Source organism: Hetaerina americana, unplaced genomic scaffold (genome assembly GCF_022747635.1).
Source record: "Hetaerina americana unplaced genomic scaffold, ioHetAmer1.1.p SCAF_12, whole genome shotgun sequence".
Classification (NCBI taxonomy): domain Eukaryota; kingdom Metazoa; phylum Arthropoda; class Insecta; order Odonata; family Calopterygidae; genus Hetaerina; species Hetaerina americana.
The window spans coordinates 2,404,904-2,426,523 of record NW_027286292.1 but is presented as its reverse complement, the minus strand read 5'-3'; the positions used below and the strand labels follow the sequence as shown (position 1 = coordinate 2,426,523).

Below are 21,620 nucleotides of genomic sequence, written 5' to 3'. Positions count from 1 at the left end.
TGACTTAGAACATAATGAAGCAGATTTTGCTACTAGGGAGGATTATTCTTGGGCATGCATGCATGATCTTTACAGAATTTGGGCTGGCACAGAAGAAATCAGAATATTCAATATTTATTGGGTCTATCTAAAAAATTAGTCAAAATTACTCATCACATTTTTCGACTCAACAGGCATTTTCTACAAAGAGTTTGTGACTCAGGGGCAGTCTGTGAATAACACTATGTTTTAAGTGGAAGTCCTGAAAAGGACTTAGAAAATAGTGCAATTCATCTGAAAGGAGGTCTTAGCCAACTTAAGGCTGCACAACCACAAGGCACCATTCCACACCACCTTCCTTGTGACGTATTGAGTACCTGGCCTAGGACAAGGAGGGGTAACGGTACCCCAGCCACCCAATGTGGCACTGCCAGACTTATTTTTGTTCCCAAGAATAAAAAGGAGTTTGAAAGGCAACCATTTTGGAATGCTGGATAATGTGAGAGGCCGTGATGAAGTTCACATCAATGTCTTCCAGGAAGCATGGCTTCCTTGACTGGCATCAGTGTGTCAATACAGAAGGGTGCTATGTTGAAGAAGTTTAGCAATTTAATCTTTGATCAGCCAAACATTTTTTCCCGGATTCATTCTAATGATTTGTGGGACAGACAAAGTAAACTGGGGCACATTACTGCTGGATAGCAGCAAAACATGATGAGGTGGGGAGGAAGGGGAATGCAATTTTTCCATAGATTGCAGCTGCCAAAGCAGCTGAGAATATGCAAGAACCACAAATGATAAAATAACATGACTTCTGCTTAATGCTAGGATCAAGTTACCCAGGTTGTCCCTTGTGAGGGAGTTCTGCCTACTCCTGTGAGAGGAGTTTGTGTTCATTGGAGCGAGTTTACTCTCATTTCCACCTGATTAAAAGGGTGAACAGGGATCGTGCCCAAGCAATCTGACATCTCCCGGTATCTCTTGGCATTTTCCACATGGATGTACATGTGTCTGCTGGAATGTTTAAATCAGGCATTTGTGATAATTAAGCTATGTGCATTTTTCCTTCAATACTCTATACTTAGTTTTCTCTCCACAGTCTTTTCTTTCTCCTAAGCCACACCATCCTACCTCATCCTCTCCTTTCCCTTTGCCTGCCATTACATTCCAATCACTATCAAGTATTCCCTTCCAGGTACATTCACAACATTTCATCTAATTGGTTAAAAATCCATAAACACAGTTATCAACCCGAAGGTCGGTTTGGTAGGTGATGATAGAGTTCACCCAGTACTAAGCCCGACCCTGATGTGTGAAATTCACACATCAGGTTAGGGGGGCCAGTTCCTTTCCCTGACCCGGTTATGGTTTCCCAGGAAGATCTTGGGCCCGAAAAATCACATAGCTTGGGTGGAGCTGAGGTGCCCTGAGTGCCTTGCCCGAGAATCAAACCTGGGCCCCTCCAGTCAGCAGTCTAACCGCTCTACTCCCTCAACTACTGCGACCAAGTCTAATTGGTTATGTACATGATTTATACCTTCCTGCTTGTTGGCATGTACACCTAGAGTACAACTAACTGAGTGGATCTGCTCTTATTTCTAATAATAATAGTGTCATTCACCCATTCCATGTCTACTGCCCTTCTATACAGTTTCTTACTCATTACTATGGCTACCTCACACTGATTCTCCACCCCTATATACGCACGGATTCTCCACCAATATATCACTCTGTAACAATCATTTCAATAATCCATGTTATCTTTCTACGTCACCTCACACAAATCAACATTACTCTTTCAACGCCTTGGCTTGATCTTTTCCAATTTCCCTTCCTCAGCATTGCCCAAACATCTCAAACCCCTATTCTCACCCTTGCATTCCTCTCTTTTCTCTACTTTGCTGCTGCCACCTAGTTGGCTGTGCAAGGATTTCATGCAATGATTCAATCCCCCACACCAGGACACAACATGTGGCCCAGTGGGCTAAGAGTTGCCAGGACTCATTTTCTCTGTCCATATTTATCATGGGAATGCTAATTGATATGATTTTCCATTGTTTTCAATAGTGCAGTTAACATGGCACCAACATTCATTGGACATCCCACTGTCATCAACTGTCTTTGCAGCCACCGCTCTGAAGAACACACTGCAAAGACTACTTTTCATCTGCCTTCTATCCTGAGATCTATTGGCATGGGGGTACCCTTACCAGAAGCAATTATCATTGGTCCTACCAATACAGCTCTAGGAGTAATTGCAACAAACAAGGCTTTCCACCAGATCTAGTTTTTTAGCCATGGGGAGAGCTTCTGTGCATGCACCCACAGGAAAAGCATCTGTAAGGAGCGTGTTCGATGAAGCATTGCTGAGGTAATGAGGACATAGGTGGGTTTTTGGGAGAGGAAGGAAGTTCTGTGGGCTGTGGTAGGAGGAGGGATTTTGAAGTTTGCAACCTTGGACTGGTGGGGAGTAGTAAATACAGGTATTAATGATAATTACTTGGTACTCACTCTTTTAGTTTCAGATTAGGAAGAATATGCTCAACCTGAAATCCACTGTCTTCAACCACTTTCAGCATTGTTTGATTCCCCAGGAAGTGACCTGAAAAAAATATATATATTACACTCATGAAACGAAGCAAATGAGTAATATTCACTCCAAAAAATTTAATTTACTTATACATTTTGTATAACGAGTGAGTGGACCTACATCAAAATACCTAATAAACCAGAATTTCCATGAAGAGTAGAATAAGTACATAGAAAAGCTATGGGTTACCACAGTAGCCCAGGAAAGTGGTACATGTTCAAATAATTAAATATAAATGGAACATTTAATAGATTCTTCATTAGTGTTTTGAATTTGGCTAATAATTATGAACATGATAATCTATAGGAAAATTTAAGACTTATATTTTTAAGGTTAATAAAATGAGAGAATTGAGGATTGTATCTTTAAAAGGGAAGCTACAGTTAATGAATGAGCAATACATTAATCATGCCATTAATCATATTTATAAATGCATTACTTTTCAATCAAAGAAATACCTATGTAAAAAACACTGATAGAAAATTGGTGGCTAAAATAATCCTCATTCATCAAATCATTGCTGGCTGTAGAGTCCAAAAATCAGCATCCACTTACATACTTTGGCACCAAAATGCTAATAAAAATACTTTGATAGCAAATATTTGTATGCACAAATATAGACTTCTGGACTGAAACTCAAGAACTAGTATTGAATAAGCTATAAAGTCAATATGTCAAATGGAAAGCTACATTTAAACAAATTATTTTTATTTTAAGGCATTTTTTAATTTCGGTGTAATATTGGTATAGAGGTATAAAATATAAATAAATAAATGATATTAGGCAAAATTTAAGAAACTTAATAATTAATTTACCTAAGTTGCATGCATATAAAAAAAGGTCCTAACTACTTTTCTGTGCTGATCACTATAGGAGATATTGAATTCTAAAATACTACATGCTAAGTTTGAACTCCAGTATGTAAAAAAAACTATTGGAACTGCCAGGACTATTCTGTAACTAGGGCAGAGTATTCATTCCCCACTAGATCTCATCTCTTTTGAGTTGCCTCCATTGATTCCTGAAAAGCTGGGTGACTTACATTTTGCCATCAACTCAGCAAATCCCTTGGGTAGCCGATAATAGTTTGAGAGTTTTCAAAACAGTCCAATACAAATTCACATTTCTTAATTTCTCTTTAAAATTACAATCGAGCATAAAATTTTAAAATCAAAACCAATAAGGTTAATTTTTGCCTGATTTGGCACAAAAATAACAATGTATGTATTCATATTTATGGGCTGATAATGGGCTGTGTACCAACATTAAACCATGTTGTGCTAATGTTCTTTACTAAGGAGACTACAATTCTCTCCTGTGGTTTTGTATCCATTCTAGGCTTGTACCCCCATGCCACTTGTTTTGATAGGTCACCCTGTGAAATATATACTTCCGGAAGTAGCTGTTTTAAGGATCTTGCATCATAGTGAATGTCGATAATTAAAGAGACTTTTTTAATCTAAGTCATCACCACGCTCTAATTTATTACTTTAATTACCTGCCAAACTAAATATATAACAATCATAGAATGCAATAAGGAATAATAAAAGAACACAGGTTACTTTAAAAACTTTGGACTGTAAAAACATACCTGCTCCAAATGCAAAAAAAAAACTCTTGTCAGGGTTATCTCGAAGTAATGCAGCTACTTTCTTTCCCATTCGAAGATTTCTTTTGTTGATCAACTCCTCACGAAAATATTTATCTATCACTTTGGCTGTTCCTTCTTCAGTGGCCTGATAAGTCCCATTAGAGAACTGAGGCAGCTGAAATTTTTATATATTGTGATTAATGAGCAACGCATTTATTGCATTTGAAAAAAACATTTAGTGAATTGCATATTATGCATACTATTGAAGCATAGAATACGAGCATTTAGATCAATGGTGATAAACCTGCTGCAAAGGATCCAACAAGAATCAATCTCTCAAACATTAAGAGCTAAAGAAGAAAGCATACAAATAGCTTTGTTGCATGAGGGCTGCCCAGAAAGTAACTTATGTTTCGGCCTAGCATGGTGAAGGGTAGGGCTAGAGCCACAACTTGGTGTGTTAATGTCCCTACAGTCAGTACACATCCTGCTGTGGTAGTGAGCAAAGTAGAAAAATCACAGTCTGCAAACTACCACAGCAGGATGCATACTGAGTGTAAGGATGTTTAGACACCAAGATGGTGGCTTCAGCCCTACCCACCGCTATGCTAGGCCGAAACATAAGTTACTGTTTTGACAGCCCTTGTAATATGCTTGCAAAAGACACTGATACCAATAAGCATGAGTTAATATGCTTGATTTAATTGAAAGTGCATCTTAAGAAACAAATTGATGTCATTTTTAGCTACTACATCAGGGAAGGATCAAAATTAAAATCAATAATCCCAATGAATAATATGCATTTACTCACTGCTAATATAAGTATACACCATGTATGAGTAGAATGCAGGCCATGAGTTAATCGTCTGAACCAAGTGCTAACTTGCTTTTAACTACAAACTGACCATCAGCCAGGGGAATCAGCTTTTTACCATCAGTCATGGGAATCATCATGGATGGCACTGCCTTTGGCAACACATAAAGGCTGGCATGCATGCACAAAACAATGATAATCTGATGGCTGCTACATTATTTTTTTCACAATATATTGTCTTTTAGGACTATTGTCTCTAACGCAACTACTCCTTATTTCGTTCACCGTTCACTCTGTGTTATAACGGCCAAATTCACTCATACAGCGGATTTTCTGATTTCCAGGGAGGCTTGCTAACCATAATTGGGCTATGTGGGGGCATCAAGTTTATATAAACCTCATAAATCCTTAAATGACATAAATTGAGGTGCCAAAGGGTGTTGTCAAGGTGTTTGACTCTAATGAAGTCAAATTACTCTTATCTAATGTCCAGTTACTTTTCCATAGCCCACTTTATTTACCAATTGGCCCACAAATCAGAAAATAATTAGAAAACATAGCAAAAAACTTTAATCCTTAATTCTCAATGTTGGGACTCGATTAGGCAATGGAATGGGATGCGCCAAGAAGCTTATGTAATTATAATTTTTTTTAGATCAATGAACTTAAACACCAGGTAAGCAAAGGAAGAAGTTCATTAATCCACCCCAAATTTTGCACACATTGGTTTGATAGCAAATTCCACTCATATATCTCATGGTATTTTATTTCTTCAGTCAATACAACCAGTGCTTTGGCAGTTATAATGAAACTTAAGCTAAAAGAATTTGAGATATATTATGTATGATTGATTACGCCATTATGTATAATTTTTCTGGAAACTAATTACATGGTTGCATGGATGCAAGTTGGGCTAGATATATTTTATGCAGATGCTTGGCACATACTACATTTCTATTTATTTTGGAAAGTGGACCAATTTCCGGGGAAATTGTTGAGCAGAACAGTATTGCTAAATTGAACACAGAAGCAGAGTATTTAGATTTGAGTCACACTATTAAGAAGGAGCAATTTTGAGTTATTGATTCCTTGAAATTTTTGCAGAAAACGTTTAGGTACTTTTTACAGAGATGATCAGTTGACATAAAATTTTGCTAGCAATTATATTTACCATAATTGTACAAAACATCTTCATGCCTTCTGTGATGTATTTAAGCTTTACTGATGGTTAAATTGCGTTGAGATATCTATCAAACCAAACCAAAGATGTCAACTAAAGCTTTGCACAAAAAAAACTTAGAATGTGTATTGAAGGATTAAATATCATAAAGTAAATTTTGCAAGCATAATTTATTTTATTGGGTATTTTGGAAAACAAACAATACATTGTTTTTTATGGGTCCTGTGATTTCGGCTAAATTTTTTTATGCTTATTCCTTTATGATATTTTTCTTTTCAATGATATTCTAATTTTGTAAAAAGTGACCTCTGTAAACGCCATTATAATGGATACAGATATTGATATTTCTCCACAATACCCAAGTATTTACACAAAATCACAACATGGCTTCAGGATTAGCAAACACATTTGGTATATTTATATTGACCCGGAGATAAGTAATGCGCTGGAGTAAGCTGCTCCCTTGCACTCCTCTAAAAATAACGCCTTCCATCCATTCTAACTCAAAGAAATACCATCTGAATTTATGAATTAGTGTACATAAATTGTTTATAATCATAAGAAAATGCTTATGTAAGGGAGCATTACTGCATACATTCCTTGTACCTCCTGTAAACATACCTTAATTATTTGGGAAGCATCTTGATTGAAAATGATGGCATTCATATCTCTGCAGTTGTAATGTTTAATGAGATCATCTGTTGAAATAGTTTCATTGGTCTTTCCTGAGCGAAGTCTTTCCAAATGATTTAGAGTTTGATTCAATGCAAAAACCACCTAATGACAAATGAGAAATAATAATTTGAAATTGAAATTATAACTTGACAGTGCTTTCAATCATGAACATATTCAGATACCTATGATTTAAATGTATAACACCATGTTTTTAGCAAATATCACGCTTACTCTATGTTTCATGCAGTGTATACTAAAAATTCAATTTCAGCGTTTAGGCATGCTTGTTTAAATGATTTAATAAACCTATAATTACAAGAGTATGTTGCAACTATTCATCCAAGTCTATAGAGAGTTAATCATAAAATTATTTAAGCTGACTTTTACTCAAGATTTTTAAAAATAACTTATCTAAACTGCACATGTTAAATACAAATTAATTTAATTTCAGTTACAGCTGAAATAAACTTTTTGTTAATCCTCAAATAAATTGATCAAAAATATTTTTACTTCAGCAAAAACTCATAAAATATTTTATCCAATTCAGTAACTCTATTCTGCCTACAGATAAGTTTTGGAATGGTCCCCAATTTCTAGTATCTATGCTATGACTCATGGGAACTTCCTTCTTTATTGCTCTACCTTCCTCAAAGAAAAAAAATCATAATAGAAACTGACAAGTTATATTGCTTTAAATCAGGTAGATTTTTCTTGTAGAAGTTCATGTCTTTGACTTTTCTCCTTTCGTCTCACATAGGCGCCAACCTATAGTTATTCTTAGAAGGAATCTCTGTAGTCTGACAAGTTTACTTTTAGCAGCTATTTTGCGTGCTAAATTTTAAAAATAAAAAAACATGTCAGGTTAAAAATGTAACATAAAAATTCCAATTTAAGAGTTGCTAAAAATGTTTTAAATTAACACATTTATGTTTGACTCATAACCACCACAGTCTTGTTGATGTTGATGTGCATACAGGACTGACCCACACAGAGAAGCACATGGAGTGATTTGAACATGAGTAAAATGTGATACTGTCCAGGAAAGGGGACAATATTTGCTTGCACAATGTCCAATGCACTTCCAACTAATAGCATAGATATGCTATAATACGTATGTTAATACATCTCATAATGTTAATGAATTTTGCTTCTTACATCATATATTACTCCCCATGTTATGGCACCTTCAAGAGAAGTAGAATTTTTGGGCCATCTTTGCTTTTTGATTATCTTCAATTTTCCTCTCCATCCTTCATTATTTGCATAAGTATTGCTGATACATGTGACACAAGACTCAAGGTTTGGTGCTCCTCACATTTCTCTGTCCTCGTCCTTTTTTTTGGTATCGCGATCATCACACTCCTTCGAAAGTCTTGTATCTTTGATTATTCCATGCAGATTGTCCTTGGCTTTGTTTCCGAGTGCCTCGATGATGTCTCTGTCCATTTTGTCTTCTCCAGGAGCTTTGTTTTTCTCAAGGTCTTTTACTGCTCTATCAAAGTCTCTCCTCATCATGCGTGGGCCCTGATTTTTGTCATCCGTTTCACTCTCATCTTTCATCAGGCTTTCTTCCAGCGGCCTCAGACCTTGGTAGAGTTCTTCGATGTATTGCTTCCACCTATTGCCAATATTTTCACCTTCTATCAGTTTGTCCCCGTTTACATCCTTGATGTTGTTGCTTTTCATTTTCCTTTCTCCAAAATGTTTCTTCAACAGTTTGTATGCTGTGTCAGTATTCCCCTTCTTCATATTTTCATTGATTTTCTGGTAGCAGCCTTCTATCCAATTCTCCCTAGCCTTTTTGCATTCTTGGTCGACTTGGTTCTTAAGCTTCTTGTAGAGCGTTTCCTCATCGTCATTCCTGGCATTCTTGTATTTTCTTCTTCCTTCTATTAGTTCCCTTATCTCCGCTGTGATCCATGGCTTCTTCATGTCAGCTCTCTTTCTCACCAGACAATTATCCAAATAAGGGATGAATCTCAATCTGTATTGATAATTTTTATTATTATTGTTATTCGTATTCTACCGATTAAAGTAGGTTTTGGATGGACACAAGCAACCAAATAATTACCTAGTTTCTCCTTACAAAACAACCCTACAGCAAAGTCCCCCCCCATCTCCGTATACTTCCTTCCTCCATTCATTCCGTCCAACATCCCTATCCCATTCCTGCCCCTTCCTCATTTTCCTCATTTGCCCCTCTATCACAGTCTTCAACATCCCACGGCCAATACAAATGCATTTCATCCATTTCTTCTATCTCCTTTGGTTTCTCCCGACAATCCTCTCTCCTTCCCCGCCATAGCGCCTCCTCATTTGTTTTGCTTTCGGTCCACTTCCCCTTCTCCATCCTTCCCCACACCCGCATTTCTAAAGCCTCCAATCCATGCCTATCATACTACTTCAATGATCATATTTCCGCGCTGTACATAATTGCGCTCCATGGCAGAGTTTTGATGAGCCTTTTCTAAACGTCCTAACTCAACGTCCCAGTCATCAACTCCCTCCTCCTGGTGAAAGCTTTACCCAATACAATTCTTCTCCTTACATCCCTGTTACTTTGACCATTTTGGTCCAAAACACTTCCGAGATACGTAAACTGTTCCACCTGCTGCAGTATTGTCTTCCTATTTTAAAATTTTCCTTGACCTTTCTCTTTCTGAAAAATCGCATAGTCTTTTTTGATATCTGTACAGGTTAAGAGCTTGAAAATATTTCAAAGTAATATCAGAACAGGATTCGATTCTGCACGAAAAAAATTTCTTAAATCCACTTCATCATGGAAACTCAATTACAGGTACTAGAGAGTTCATTTATTGGTTTGTGTATTAAACGGAATGCTGTTCCGAGATATTTTTGAAGTATTTCCAAATTGGGTAGGTGGGAAGGAGGGTTAGGAAATACTATATCTGGTCGTAAAGTTCCACCCATATATGACGGCCCTAAAGAATGTAGAACGTCTTTGGAGCTAAAAAATGGTGTATTGCGATTTTGGGGTTTAAGGGCATATGGGTCCGTATTTATTACAACCGCCTTCCAGGTTTGGTATACGACTATTGGTCCTTAGTTCCGCGTTCGGCGGAGCTTAGAAGGACGGCAGATCTTGGTCCGCGGGTCCTTCGAAAACTAGCGTTGAGCGGTAGGCTGATTGCCTAAGGTTAACAAAAGCACTCATCTTCACTCCCCTTCCACAGGGACGATGCCCGAGCGACTGTTGAGTGCACTAGTGCCGTGATTCCCCTCCATCGAACTAGGACAGCCGAGAGGGAGGGCTTAGGGCTCGCCTCCGAATGGGAGGCGGGGGGAAGTGCGTGCGGCCTCTCCGCCCCCCCCTACCTTCTGGATCGATTGCCAGAGAACGACCATTCGTCACTGCCACTGCTTTGGGACGCAGGGCGGCGAGTCAGTCGCCCTGTTCCGGAAAAGGACACCCACAATCCTGCCAGCGTCGCCCCCTCCCTCGTGGGACCCTCGGTGCGATCCTGCCACCCCCCCTGCCGCTCCTCTCGACGAGGTTTCGTTGACACTGGCGTCTCGGACCAGGGAACGAGGCGGTGGCATAGTCGCCCGCCGACAGAGGGCTGTACTTCCACAGCTAGGCGTTCGAGCCGATATGAGACTATGACTGGCGGTTAATGTGTGAATGAACATTTCGGCTATCGGCTCCTGCTGCCACTTAATTAAATCGTGTGAAATTTTAAAAAATATAAACCCACTGTATGCATTATGTGAACTTCACTAGATCTAAAAATTAATGTTCCATTCCTCCACAAAGTAAGGGTGGTCGTCATTTGATATAAAGTCTAATGTATTTAAGAAAGTCTCACACCTCGTGTATTCGGAATTACAGCCCCAAAGATTGATGAGTACGGTTGTAAATATCCGTTAATTTATGACAGAGGTAACCGCCTGTACTCCTACTGACTCAGCCAAAATTGAGTCGTCAAGCGCAAATGGCAATCGCACATTTTAAAAACACACACATTACCTTCAGTACTTTCCGAGTCCGCTTTCTTGAAATTTTTTTCCGACTGGCGCGATTCGGGGCGTCGTCACTAAAGACAGTGGCTTAGGGGTATCTTCTATGAATAACAATATGTTGGAAGAAACACTATATCGCTTCATTTATTTATTCTTCACAAATCGAGGAGAATTTCCTCTCGCTAGTCATCCATGGGTGAAGGGAGGTTGGTAGGTTGGTCATATAGCCCTCGATATGCCAGTTCCAAAGCATACCTTGTCTATAGTAATTTTATGAAAGGCGAAGGATGGGAGAGGAAGGGAGGTTGGCTATATAGCCCTCGATATGCCATTTCCAAAGCGTATCGTGTCTATAGTAATTTTAATTGCAATAAGCGAGACTAAGACGTAGACGGCCTCTAATAGTCTTATTTTTCGCAAGCCCCCACTATTTATTACGTGGTATGACATTTTTACGACAGTGACTGTGACAAAATACCTCATAACAAACTAATAAATCGCGCTTCGGTTATTGTAATAATTCATATAAGGATGAAACCTGCCTTGGCAATTGTTTCATTGCGCAGAGTGGGATTAGGAACGCGACGTATCTTCATCGCCGTCGCAACAGACGCAGCCACTTGAGAGTATTGAAGGTGATGCTATCGAGTTCAATTATACAGAAAATACCTTTACTTTAAATGCAGTACATTAATTTTACAATGCATAATCCATACTTTATTTTGAACACTAATATCTTTATAATTCATCTATTTCATTATCGATTCCCCATCTAAAAATATTTGTACATAATTAGGTCTTGACAAAATAATTATTTCCACAGAAATGACTAAAGGAACGAGATGTACTGCCAGACCAGACGAGTCAACCACTCTTGTCTTGTTTCGGTTTGCTAAAAAAATACTCGCCTATTTATGTCCGTCCGTTTTGACGTAGGTCGGCATTTTATTTTAATTCTGAAATTTTAATTCCCTGTTTCCGGTCCATTAATAATTTAGTTATTCATGATTAAATATAGCATAGGCTTATATCTAGCACAGCCTCCCGATATTTCACTACGAGGAATCCCAAATTTCACGGTGGTATGCCAATAGAGTAGACATTTGTCGAAATTTGATTTGGCACCAGTTCCTCGATTAATTTAGCACTGAAAATATAGGTAATTACTTCAATGAACTCATAAAGAATCATTGTCTTATTTCTTATTGAAATCGGGAACAATACTCTCCCAGTATGCCAGTGGGTACTCAGGCACAACACTCCCAAAGAGAGATTATTTTAAAAACTCACGTGGCAACCGGAAACCAAATGATAAGAATTCCAAAGTTTTTCAGAGGAAAAAAGGTAATTCAAATGAACAATTCATACTAAAAGATTACTTAGAGACTTTTTGACAGTCATAATAGCATGCCTATGCCAAAATGCATACAAAAATGGGTGATTTAGCCAATTAAAATTTAGAAAACGGGTACTTTTAAAAAAGCTCTTAGTTCAAACGAAAGGAAGTTACTTTTTTAAGAAGACTGAAATGGGTGATATTTTTATTACCGATCAAAGAAATTAATGATCGTAAATGTTTACTCCTCGCCTTGTTTTAGCAGGTCATTCGAACCCTGGTTGGGCCGGAATGATCGCTATCAATGCCATCACGTAGTCCTACAGCATAACAGACTTCACCCCCAAAACCCTTCTCCAGCAATAGTTCCCGAGTTTTCAGTGTGCAGATTTTGACTTGTTAAGAGAGGGTCTGCCACAAAACTAAGTAGAATGATTTTTTACCGCCGACGCGGACGGTTGGAGTGGGGGGATTTTAGGCGGGAAATGCCCGCGGGCCGTTAAAGTGCACGGATCGCAGGCAGACTGAACCCCTGGATTATGCATACGCAATTTTTGATTATCCATTAATGTTCATTACTTTACTTGCGAAATCAAGGTACAAAATACGCCCGTTCCCGTCAAGTCGTCATTGTGAGAACAACATCCTTATAAATCGCCAATAATTTCATGGAATAGCTCAAAGTGATGGCTTCCATCGTTATTCCGTAATGGGCGCTCGTCATAAAAATTATAAGTTCAATAAAACCTGGCCAAGGGTGACAAATGATAAAGAAAAATAATATTGCCTATAATTATAATACACGTATTTGCAACTCAATGAACAAAATAATCGCTAAAATTCCGTAGATACCAGTGGGAAAGGTAATACATTCCGATTCGTTGGTTCTCCCATGAAGTCAGTCTGTCTTTTATTGCGGAGTTATCGTAAACTTCTCGACAGCTATGATCTAGCCGTAACCACATAGGTTACTCACAAGCATAGAAAATCAGCGTTAACAGGACACTCGCTATCACCCTTCAGGAATTCAATATTCGTAAAAACAAGTAACATTTCCTGCATTGAGGGCTGGAAAAATGAACAAACAAGTGATTTTTACTCTGATCTAGCATTCACAGAATTGAAATAATTTCCGCCTAAATGAAGGGCACGAAATCATTTACATTGCCATGCTATACATTTTTAAATGTTACGTCTTATACGTATATTCGGCGTCGTTACTGCACCGGCTGAACGAATAAATCACGCAAACACCTCACTAGGTAAAAAAATTCACTTCCATCAAAACAATGTACGGATGCACACCCGAGAAGTTTCGATGGCGAAAATAATGAAATTAAAGTTGGAATTATTACAATACCCACCATATTCAACGGTACTTTTCTTGGCCTGCTGTCAAGCTTCCTTACTAAGAAATCCCAACGGGCAATACTATCTGGCGTCACATCCCCTTGATCAACTGCACAATCTGGAGTTCCCCAGGGTAGTGCCCATAGAACCATATCTTTTCAATCTGTTTATTGATAATCTTGCCTTCCTTTGGTCCCCCACAAGCCTATACCCTTCTATATGCCGACGACTGTAAACTATTTAAGCAAATTCTTGTTGTTTCAGACTACCAACGTCCACAGGATGCTTTAAACAAAACTTCTGAATGGAGTAAAACTAAAACTATTACTGAGTAAATGTAGTGTTCTGTTTCGTTAAATCTCGTTAAAAACACCCTGTTAACTTTAAATAAACTAAATATTTAAATATTACTCCATAACTCTCAATCGCTTGTCATCAGTAAAGGATCTTGCAATTTTAACAGATTCTAAACATTATTTCAATGGGCACATTCAAAGAGTCAGAAATAAAGGTAATAGGTCTTCTCTACCGCTTCACATAAATAAGTGATCCACGAGCACTGCACCCATACGTTTTCACGATTATTCTTCTGCTCATAATAATTTCTACACAAAAATAGTATAACACCGGGTCCCCGATCTCTGTAATGCGTCCAAAGAAGTCATTTTATCTACACTTTCCACCTCTGACCTTCCCAACCAAATGGTAAAATCTGATTTAAAGTTAATTTAGAACACTATTAACTCTCTCACCGACTACCCCGAACTGCTCCCCCAAATCAACTTCAGAGTACCCCCAAGACCGACGCGCACAAACTCATTACTCCACATGTACACTCCCAGGTTATCACTATTTGAACGCTCTCTTTTCTTTCGCCTCTCCTCTCTTCGTTGAACTCTCTCCCTGACCCCAGGGATCCTTTTCTGCTCTCCTCTTACGTGTTTACTAACCTTGCTCTTTCCCATCTCTCCAAAATTTATGAGGGGTAAGCACCTGATGATGATGCGCAGCATCGAAACCATGGTCGTGAAATATTAAATCTTTATTGTGGAAGTATAAAGTTTTCCTTTTTACCCTCATAATGAAGGAATTCCACAAAGTTAAACCTGAAACTGTTATGCTTCTCCATAATTTGATGAGAACATACAGACCTTTGTTATTTCTGTTTTTAATTGATAATGTTTGTTGGTTTTGTATTTATGCGTCCTTATATTTCTACATGCTCCGCTTTGAATTGGCAAATTACTTGCGAGTGTGGTTACATTTTCAAATAAATAAATATTCACCACATTTGGCCCCTGGTGACTTTTTTTCCAAACTAGGAAAAATGGCTCGGCGGAAAACAATTCACGTCGACTATGAGGGCCTTTCGAAATCTTTGGGCAACTTTTGGGCAAACTTTGGGCAAACGCTTTTGGCAAGTTAAAGAAGTTGGAGAAAAGCTAGGAAAAGTTTACCATGCTAAAAAGATATAATGTCGAAAAATGAAAACATCTACTCAGAATAATTTCTTCTTCTGATTTTCCCAAAGACTTACTGAGCGACGCACGCATAGAATCAGGAACATAAACATTTAATTTTAAATTAACTAATTTCACTGCTCACATTTAATGAATAACGAAATTTAAGTGGACGCTAACAACTGAGGAGAAGAGGAATTTTCATATTTAGCGACGGTAGCCGCTGCAACGCAGGTAAAGGGTACACTCAAAGAAATGGGAATCATCAAAGAGTATTATTCGATATCACAGCGCAGCGTTCTGTTCCACGCAGCGTACAATATATTAAAATGACTTGGACCGAACCTATTTCGGAACTCCTTCGAAAACCGATTTTTCTTGCCTTTGGTTTTTGCTACTTCAAATTTTACTTGGGGAGATGGTTATTAAGTGATGCCTCTGCGTTATCTACACATACAGGTATCCTCCCCCTGTGTAGCGACAGTATCCCATTTCCCACGAATTCTGGTAACCAGAATATCGCACCACTAGGATTTTTGGACCGGGTTTGGGCGAAAAGATAAGTTTTGGACCAAGAAATTAAATGTTAAGATATGAGTTTTTATGGACTAATTCGTAGCATTTACGAGGGTGGTCGGAAAAGTTTCCGACCTCAGAAAATTTCAGAATAAATGTCTTGTATCTTTGTTAGGTCGGAAACTTTTCAGACCACACTCGTTTATGCAGGCATGTTGCATGATAGGTATTCGGTCGCCCCCTTTCCACGCGGTTTTTGGGGGACCGCGGGGTGCCAAGTACATGAGGAAATAAGAGGGAATGTACTATGTAGAATGGCTGGTGACCTAACACCCCCTGCCAAACGTCCTTGCGACGGCTTGCGGGGTATTATGCAGATGTAGATTTCTGAGGGAGGGATATGACTGGAAGACTTTGTCAGATCAGGGTTGGTTTCTATTCCAAAAAAGGGAAGGACAAATACTCGTATGTGAGGACTAGAGAACGATTAGTCTGGTTTCGCACGCAGCATAAGTAGCGCTCATGATCATCAAAAGAAGGATGGAGAGCATGACAAATGATTACTTAGGCGATGACCAGTTTCGGTTCAGAATCGGAAGAGGTACGTGCAAGGCTATTTCAGGAATGAGTTCACTGATAAAGGGGAACATAGAATGCAATCAGGCTGCACATATCTTTTTCGTAGATTTCGAAAAGACGTTTGATATAGTTAATTGAGTAAACTTTATACTAAAAGCTAAGCTAAATGTTAAAATAGGAGGGCAAAAACTAAAGCAAATGGAACAGTTTACCTATCTCGGAATCATTTTCGACCAGTATGGTCAAAGTAGCCAGGACGTAAGGAGAAAAATTTCGTTAGGAGAAGAAGCTTTCACAAGGAGGAAGTTGACGACAGGAATGTTAAGAAAAGGCTCATCAAAACTTTCACGGTAGTCCAGGGGTAGAGCATTGGAATACTGACCGAAGGGCCCATGTTCGAGTCCCGGGCAAGACTCTCTGGGCACCCTCAGCCCCACCCAAGCTATGAGATTTGTCGATTTTCACGGTATTCTCGGATGATACCGTGATTTACCGGGAATATCTGCTGTTGAGGATCAAATGATAACAGTAAAGAATCTCGCAGGTATTTCAAAATGGGGACTGGATTAAATCATACCACAAGTTCGGTGGTGAATTTCTTTAAAAGATTCATGGGTTTTGAACATAAACTTGCAAGAGCTGATCTAGAAGTAAATGATATGGTAAAATACCTAGCAGTGGCTATGACTGAGGACCTAGCTCAGGTCCCTCACACGCGTAAAATCTGCAGGCAACCAAATAAAAATTGAGAGTCATTAGACGCATTGTTGGAAAGATCAGATATAAGCTCAAAGAAATTAGCTATCATGTTCTCCTTAGGCCCCATTAAGAGTGTGCATGTACTGTCCGGCATCTGACTGAAAAATACCCCATTCGGGAAATGGAGAAGGGTCAACGCAGGGCGGCCCGATTCGTTAAAAACTGTTACGACTGAACGAAAAGCGTCACAGAAATACTTCCAGAGTCGAGTTGGGATTCATTATAACAAAAGCGATTTGATGCTAGGTTGAACTTAGTATCGTAAATACATTAAGAGCTGTTTTTTCAGTAGGTCTGGTCAACTATTCTTGATTCAGCCTACATTCTTCATTTAGAGCATGAATGTGAAATTTGAAAAATAGACACCAGGAGTAGCAGACTCAAGGACTTCTCCCTACAGGCAATACGGGATGGCAACTGTATGTTTATAATTAACAAGAATGCCACCTACCCCCCGTAACGTCTCGGTTTAAAGTTTCATTCGTATGCATGCATTTAACACTGATCTCATGTCGTTTGTTGGCAAATGCCTTCTCGCAAGACTGAGTAGTACTGAAATAGCATCTAACGTAGCGCATGTTCAAGTCATTATCTGCCCAACTGCCGACGTGGAAGGAAGTGCCTTAGCGAGCTCCTGCCAAAATAAGTCCAACCAACTTGCTACCTGCTCTTCACCCACGGCCTAGCAGTGCAGTTGCTGTGACTGATTTCTTACTGTATTTTAGTGGTAGTGATATATGTTCTACATTCAATTTATATTTCATTATTTTAGAGTGTTTAGTGCTCAAGTGTCTGTGTAATACCTTGTGTGGAATGATAACTGTTAGAGGGAGCAGATAGTTTACTTTGTGCGCCATTTCTTAAGTGTATTGATCGTGTTTTTCGTCTCGCAGTTCATACGTGTTGTTATCGATTATTTTGCAAAATAATCTGTTAATTTCGTATTCTCACCCGTTTACGAGCCTAAAAAGGTCACTGATATTTCATACATTTGATATAGAAGGAAAGAGGCAGGTGACAATTTCTTTATTGCCAGGGGATTTTTAGAGTCTTAGACTTGGTTGGCTTTTATTTTTTTGGACACAGATTAGAATGGATTTGCGTAGATTTCTTGTTCCCATGTTTAAAAATGCTGGCGGATTCGCTGCTCTTCGGTATCACCGAGTGGTAGAGGATACTGCAGGAGCTCCGATCGAAGATCGACAGCTGGGTGGCCTCTTTCAAGGGGGATGGTGCTCGGGACGGGATTCGGAAGCCCGCTATGCCAGAAGAGCTGCACGGGTTCGCCCGAGTGCTACACGTGGCTGGGCGATCGAAGACCTACCTCCAGTCCAATCTGCCAATGAAGGACAGTCTCCTTCCGTAGATCGGACGACAAGAGGGTCATTTCTCGGGGCAAAGGGAAGGTGAAGGTGACGCTGTAGCGGAGATTGGGCTCTGCAGAGGCAGTCGAATCCCCGTCTCCAACAGGTACCAGGTACTGTTGGGTGAGAGCACTATTGAATATGCAGCCCCCACCCCTACTCCGAGGCCACTGCTGAGGGAAAGACGTCCGCGAACGGGGAGAGAGTGAATAATTATGATAGGTAGCTTCAATGCCCTCCGTATAATTTCTTCCTTACGACGTAGGATCCAACAGGAGGGATATGTTGGATCTTGGTCCTCATGGTGTTCGAGGGTCCTCTTGGTGTACGAGGGTACTTGGTCCTCGTATATATATCAGGGGGTGGGGTCCCTCAGGTGACAAAGGTGGTGAAGGCAGGTTCAACGAAAGTGTTTTGTTCCAAGCTGCGAACTGCACCACATTTTGGGACCAACGACGCCACGCACTTCGGCTCTGAAGAAATTCTGCGTTCTTCGAGGAGCTGCATTCGGAGGTGAAGCAGGTGAAGGAAGCAGTTTAAATCCTTGTTAAGTCGAGCATTTGCTCAATTGTCCCGCTATTTGACCGCGGTGGCAAGATTTGGTTCCGTATAGAATGGGTAAATTATATTAGGAAATTTTTGTCGGGGAATTGGAGCGGACTTGATTGATTTGCAGCCTGTCCTCGCATCGTGTCGAAAGCCTCTCAGTCGTCCGTGAGTATACTTATATCATACAAATGAGGCATCGCAGAGGGTAGAGCGTACGATATTAAACGAACGTATGAGAAAAGGTTAGCATAGTTGGTAGTTTAGAGCTTGGGTCTTCTTCTAAGGGAATAAATAATACGGCACATTACATAAGACCTTTCAGTAAAAGAAGTAATGGAAGCGAAAACTATCTCAACACGCGTGGTGGATAATTTAAATAAATAAAAGAAGTACAGGTCGAAATGATCGGTACCATAATACTAACCTGTGGTCGTATTAAAAATAATGGAGCTGAAGTACAACAAATATTCCGAAGTGCAGATGCTGACATAGTTTTGGGAACAGAGAAGAGTCACTGAGGATATTAAGGGCGGTGATGTTTTACCTTGAGGGTACAGCAATTGCAGGCGAGACAGGGGTAACAGGAACGGAGGAGGAATCATCATTCCCGCGAAAAAAATACTTGAAAAGCTATACGCACAGATTTGATGAGCAGATCGACAGCTTTTGGAAAGCAATAGAGAAATAATCAGAGAAACTTTCATGCATGCTCATTATACAGGCCATTCGATTCCACTCCAGAGGCAATGCACATTTTAGATAGCTAGGTTTAATATTTCAACCGTTATTATAGTTGCTACATAGCGTCATTGTGAATTTCTTTTTTCTTCAATAGAAAGGGATAATTGCTGAATATACACCGTAGGGAGAAACCGCGATTCATGTGAGGCAACTTTTATTATGTTCCCAACACCCTCAATGTACCACGAATAAGAGTCTGTTTAATAGACTACCCCAATTTGATCACACATTTACAGGTAGTAAACCTGTAGTTGTAACCGAAGGGATAAGTGACCCCAAAAGCATTGTTGCCGAATTACATGCATCGGTAAATAAAATTAGAAAACCCAGAAGAGATATATCTTTTCGAGAAGGGGAAATTCTAGAATTTGCCGACTATTCTCTGAAAAACTTATAATTACTAATAACGAAAACGCGCAATACAGGAAATGAAACTGTATGCAGGCGTTTCTTAGATTCAATTAGACACTTAGGCGTAGAGATTTCTGTTCCGAGCAAAACAAAAGACGAAAGCAACGAACCACAGTGGTAAAACGGTGAGGTTAGAAGAGCTTTAAGGCAACAAAAGAGATTGCCACTGTTTCCGCCGTTACACAGTGAAAATACAAAGGAAATTGCATTCAAAATACAAAAATATTCATTAAAAAACCGATGTGGGAACACCTTTTGAAAAGTTAAGGGGAAAATACTTAACACATCGTAAGGGAAAAAAATATTTAGGCACAGCTTCAAAAGAAAAATTCTCTGCGATGATAGGGAAGATGACCCCAAATCTTTCTGGTCATACTTTGGGAAGTTGAAGGGACAACGCCCAAGCGCAGAGTTTATTAACAACCACAATGGTAATATACGACGGTAAGTCAATAAATAACTCGCAAAACTGGATAAAGGCATTAATAATTAGAGTATATTCCAGAAATTTATTTCACTTTTCTACATACCTGTATACACCCTATACATTCAGAGATACTTATACCATCTCTTTGCATGTTCTTGACAACCAGTAGCAAAGAAGTCTTTGGTTTTCTGCTGCAACCAACAAGTAACCTCTTGAACCAAGACATTATCATTTTTTTAAATCCGCCACCCAAATGATTTAGGAGCCCGAGCAGATTGCAATCACTGGCGGCTAAGTCAGGACTATCGACGGTGGATGTTCCAACCTCTCCCAACGAATTTTCGCAATGGCTCATGCGTTTCTCTTGCTGGCGTTTGCGACATATTTGACTTACCCTCGCATTTGCAGATGGCACCTAAAATCGAATATTGTAAATAATTTCTTTCAAAACATTTAAAATAACGACACAAGCATATCCGCGAAGGTCCAGTAGGACCGATTTTAAGGATGGACGACATCATAATTACGTACCAAGGGATTACGCAAGGGACTACTACTCCGCATTAAACAAAAACAAATCCCATGGATCAAAGGACATTCCCTCAAGAGTGATGAAATATCTCGCATCCGAAACAGTGCCCTTCTTGGAATTCATATTTTTTAAATCTATTTTGAAAGGTTTTGTTACCCGGGACTGGAACCTAGCCAACGTCACGCCAATCTTCAAAAGTGGAAATAAACGAGACCTCGCCAGTTACCGACTGATTTCCTCAATCTCCCTCACCTGTAAAATGCTAAAACACATAATTGTTCGCAACGTCATGGCATTTCTCGTCATTCAAAACCTTATATCCAATAAACAACACGAATTCAAAAACGGAAGATCTCTTGAAACGTAGTTCGGGCTTTTTTGTGGACGATGTCTTGATATTCGTGAAAAATGGATACGAAAGAATCACACATTTACAACAAGATCTGGGATGGGAACGTTTAGATGTGCGAAGACTCAGAGCTAGATTCACCCCATTTCACAGATACCAATCGTGCGATTTTGCATCCGATACAGAAGATATACCTTTAATTAAGCCCCCAATTACATAAGCAGGACAGAAAATTGTCAAAGAATAAAAGACTGCCGTACTGAAAGATTCAAACATTCATTTTTCCCTATTCAAAACAATAAATTACGGGGAGGGGGGCACTAAGACTGGAATGGATAGGCACTGGCGAAAACAGAAAGGGACATGGAAGCTACATTTGCCCTCAACTCGATTCATGGCCGGTGAAGCCCTTATGAAGGTGGTGGGATGTCGTGTAA

At 39.4% G+C, this 21,620-nt stretch overlaps 1 protein-coding gene across 1 annotated transcript in view; it reads right to left on the bottom strand.

Annotated features, from left to right (window-relative positions):
* Positions 1 to 21,620, bottom strand: part of LOC139685848 (metalloprotease TIKI1-like) — a 34,939-nt gene that overhangs the window by 7,177 nt on the left and 6,142 nt on the right. The window contains exons 4-6 of the mRNA XM_071582961.1: positions 6,776 to 6,931; positions 4,161 to 4,335; positions 2,491 to 2,581 (exon numbers count right to left, since the gene is read on the bottom strand). Of these exons, the coding sequence (XP_071439062.1) occupies positions 2,491 to 2,581; positions 4,161 to 4,335; positions 6,776 to 6,931 (422 nt within the window). The remainder of the gene's footprint in view (positions 1 to 2,490; positions 2,582 to 4,160; positions 4,336 to 6,775; positions 6,932 to 21,620) is intronic.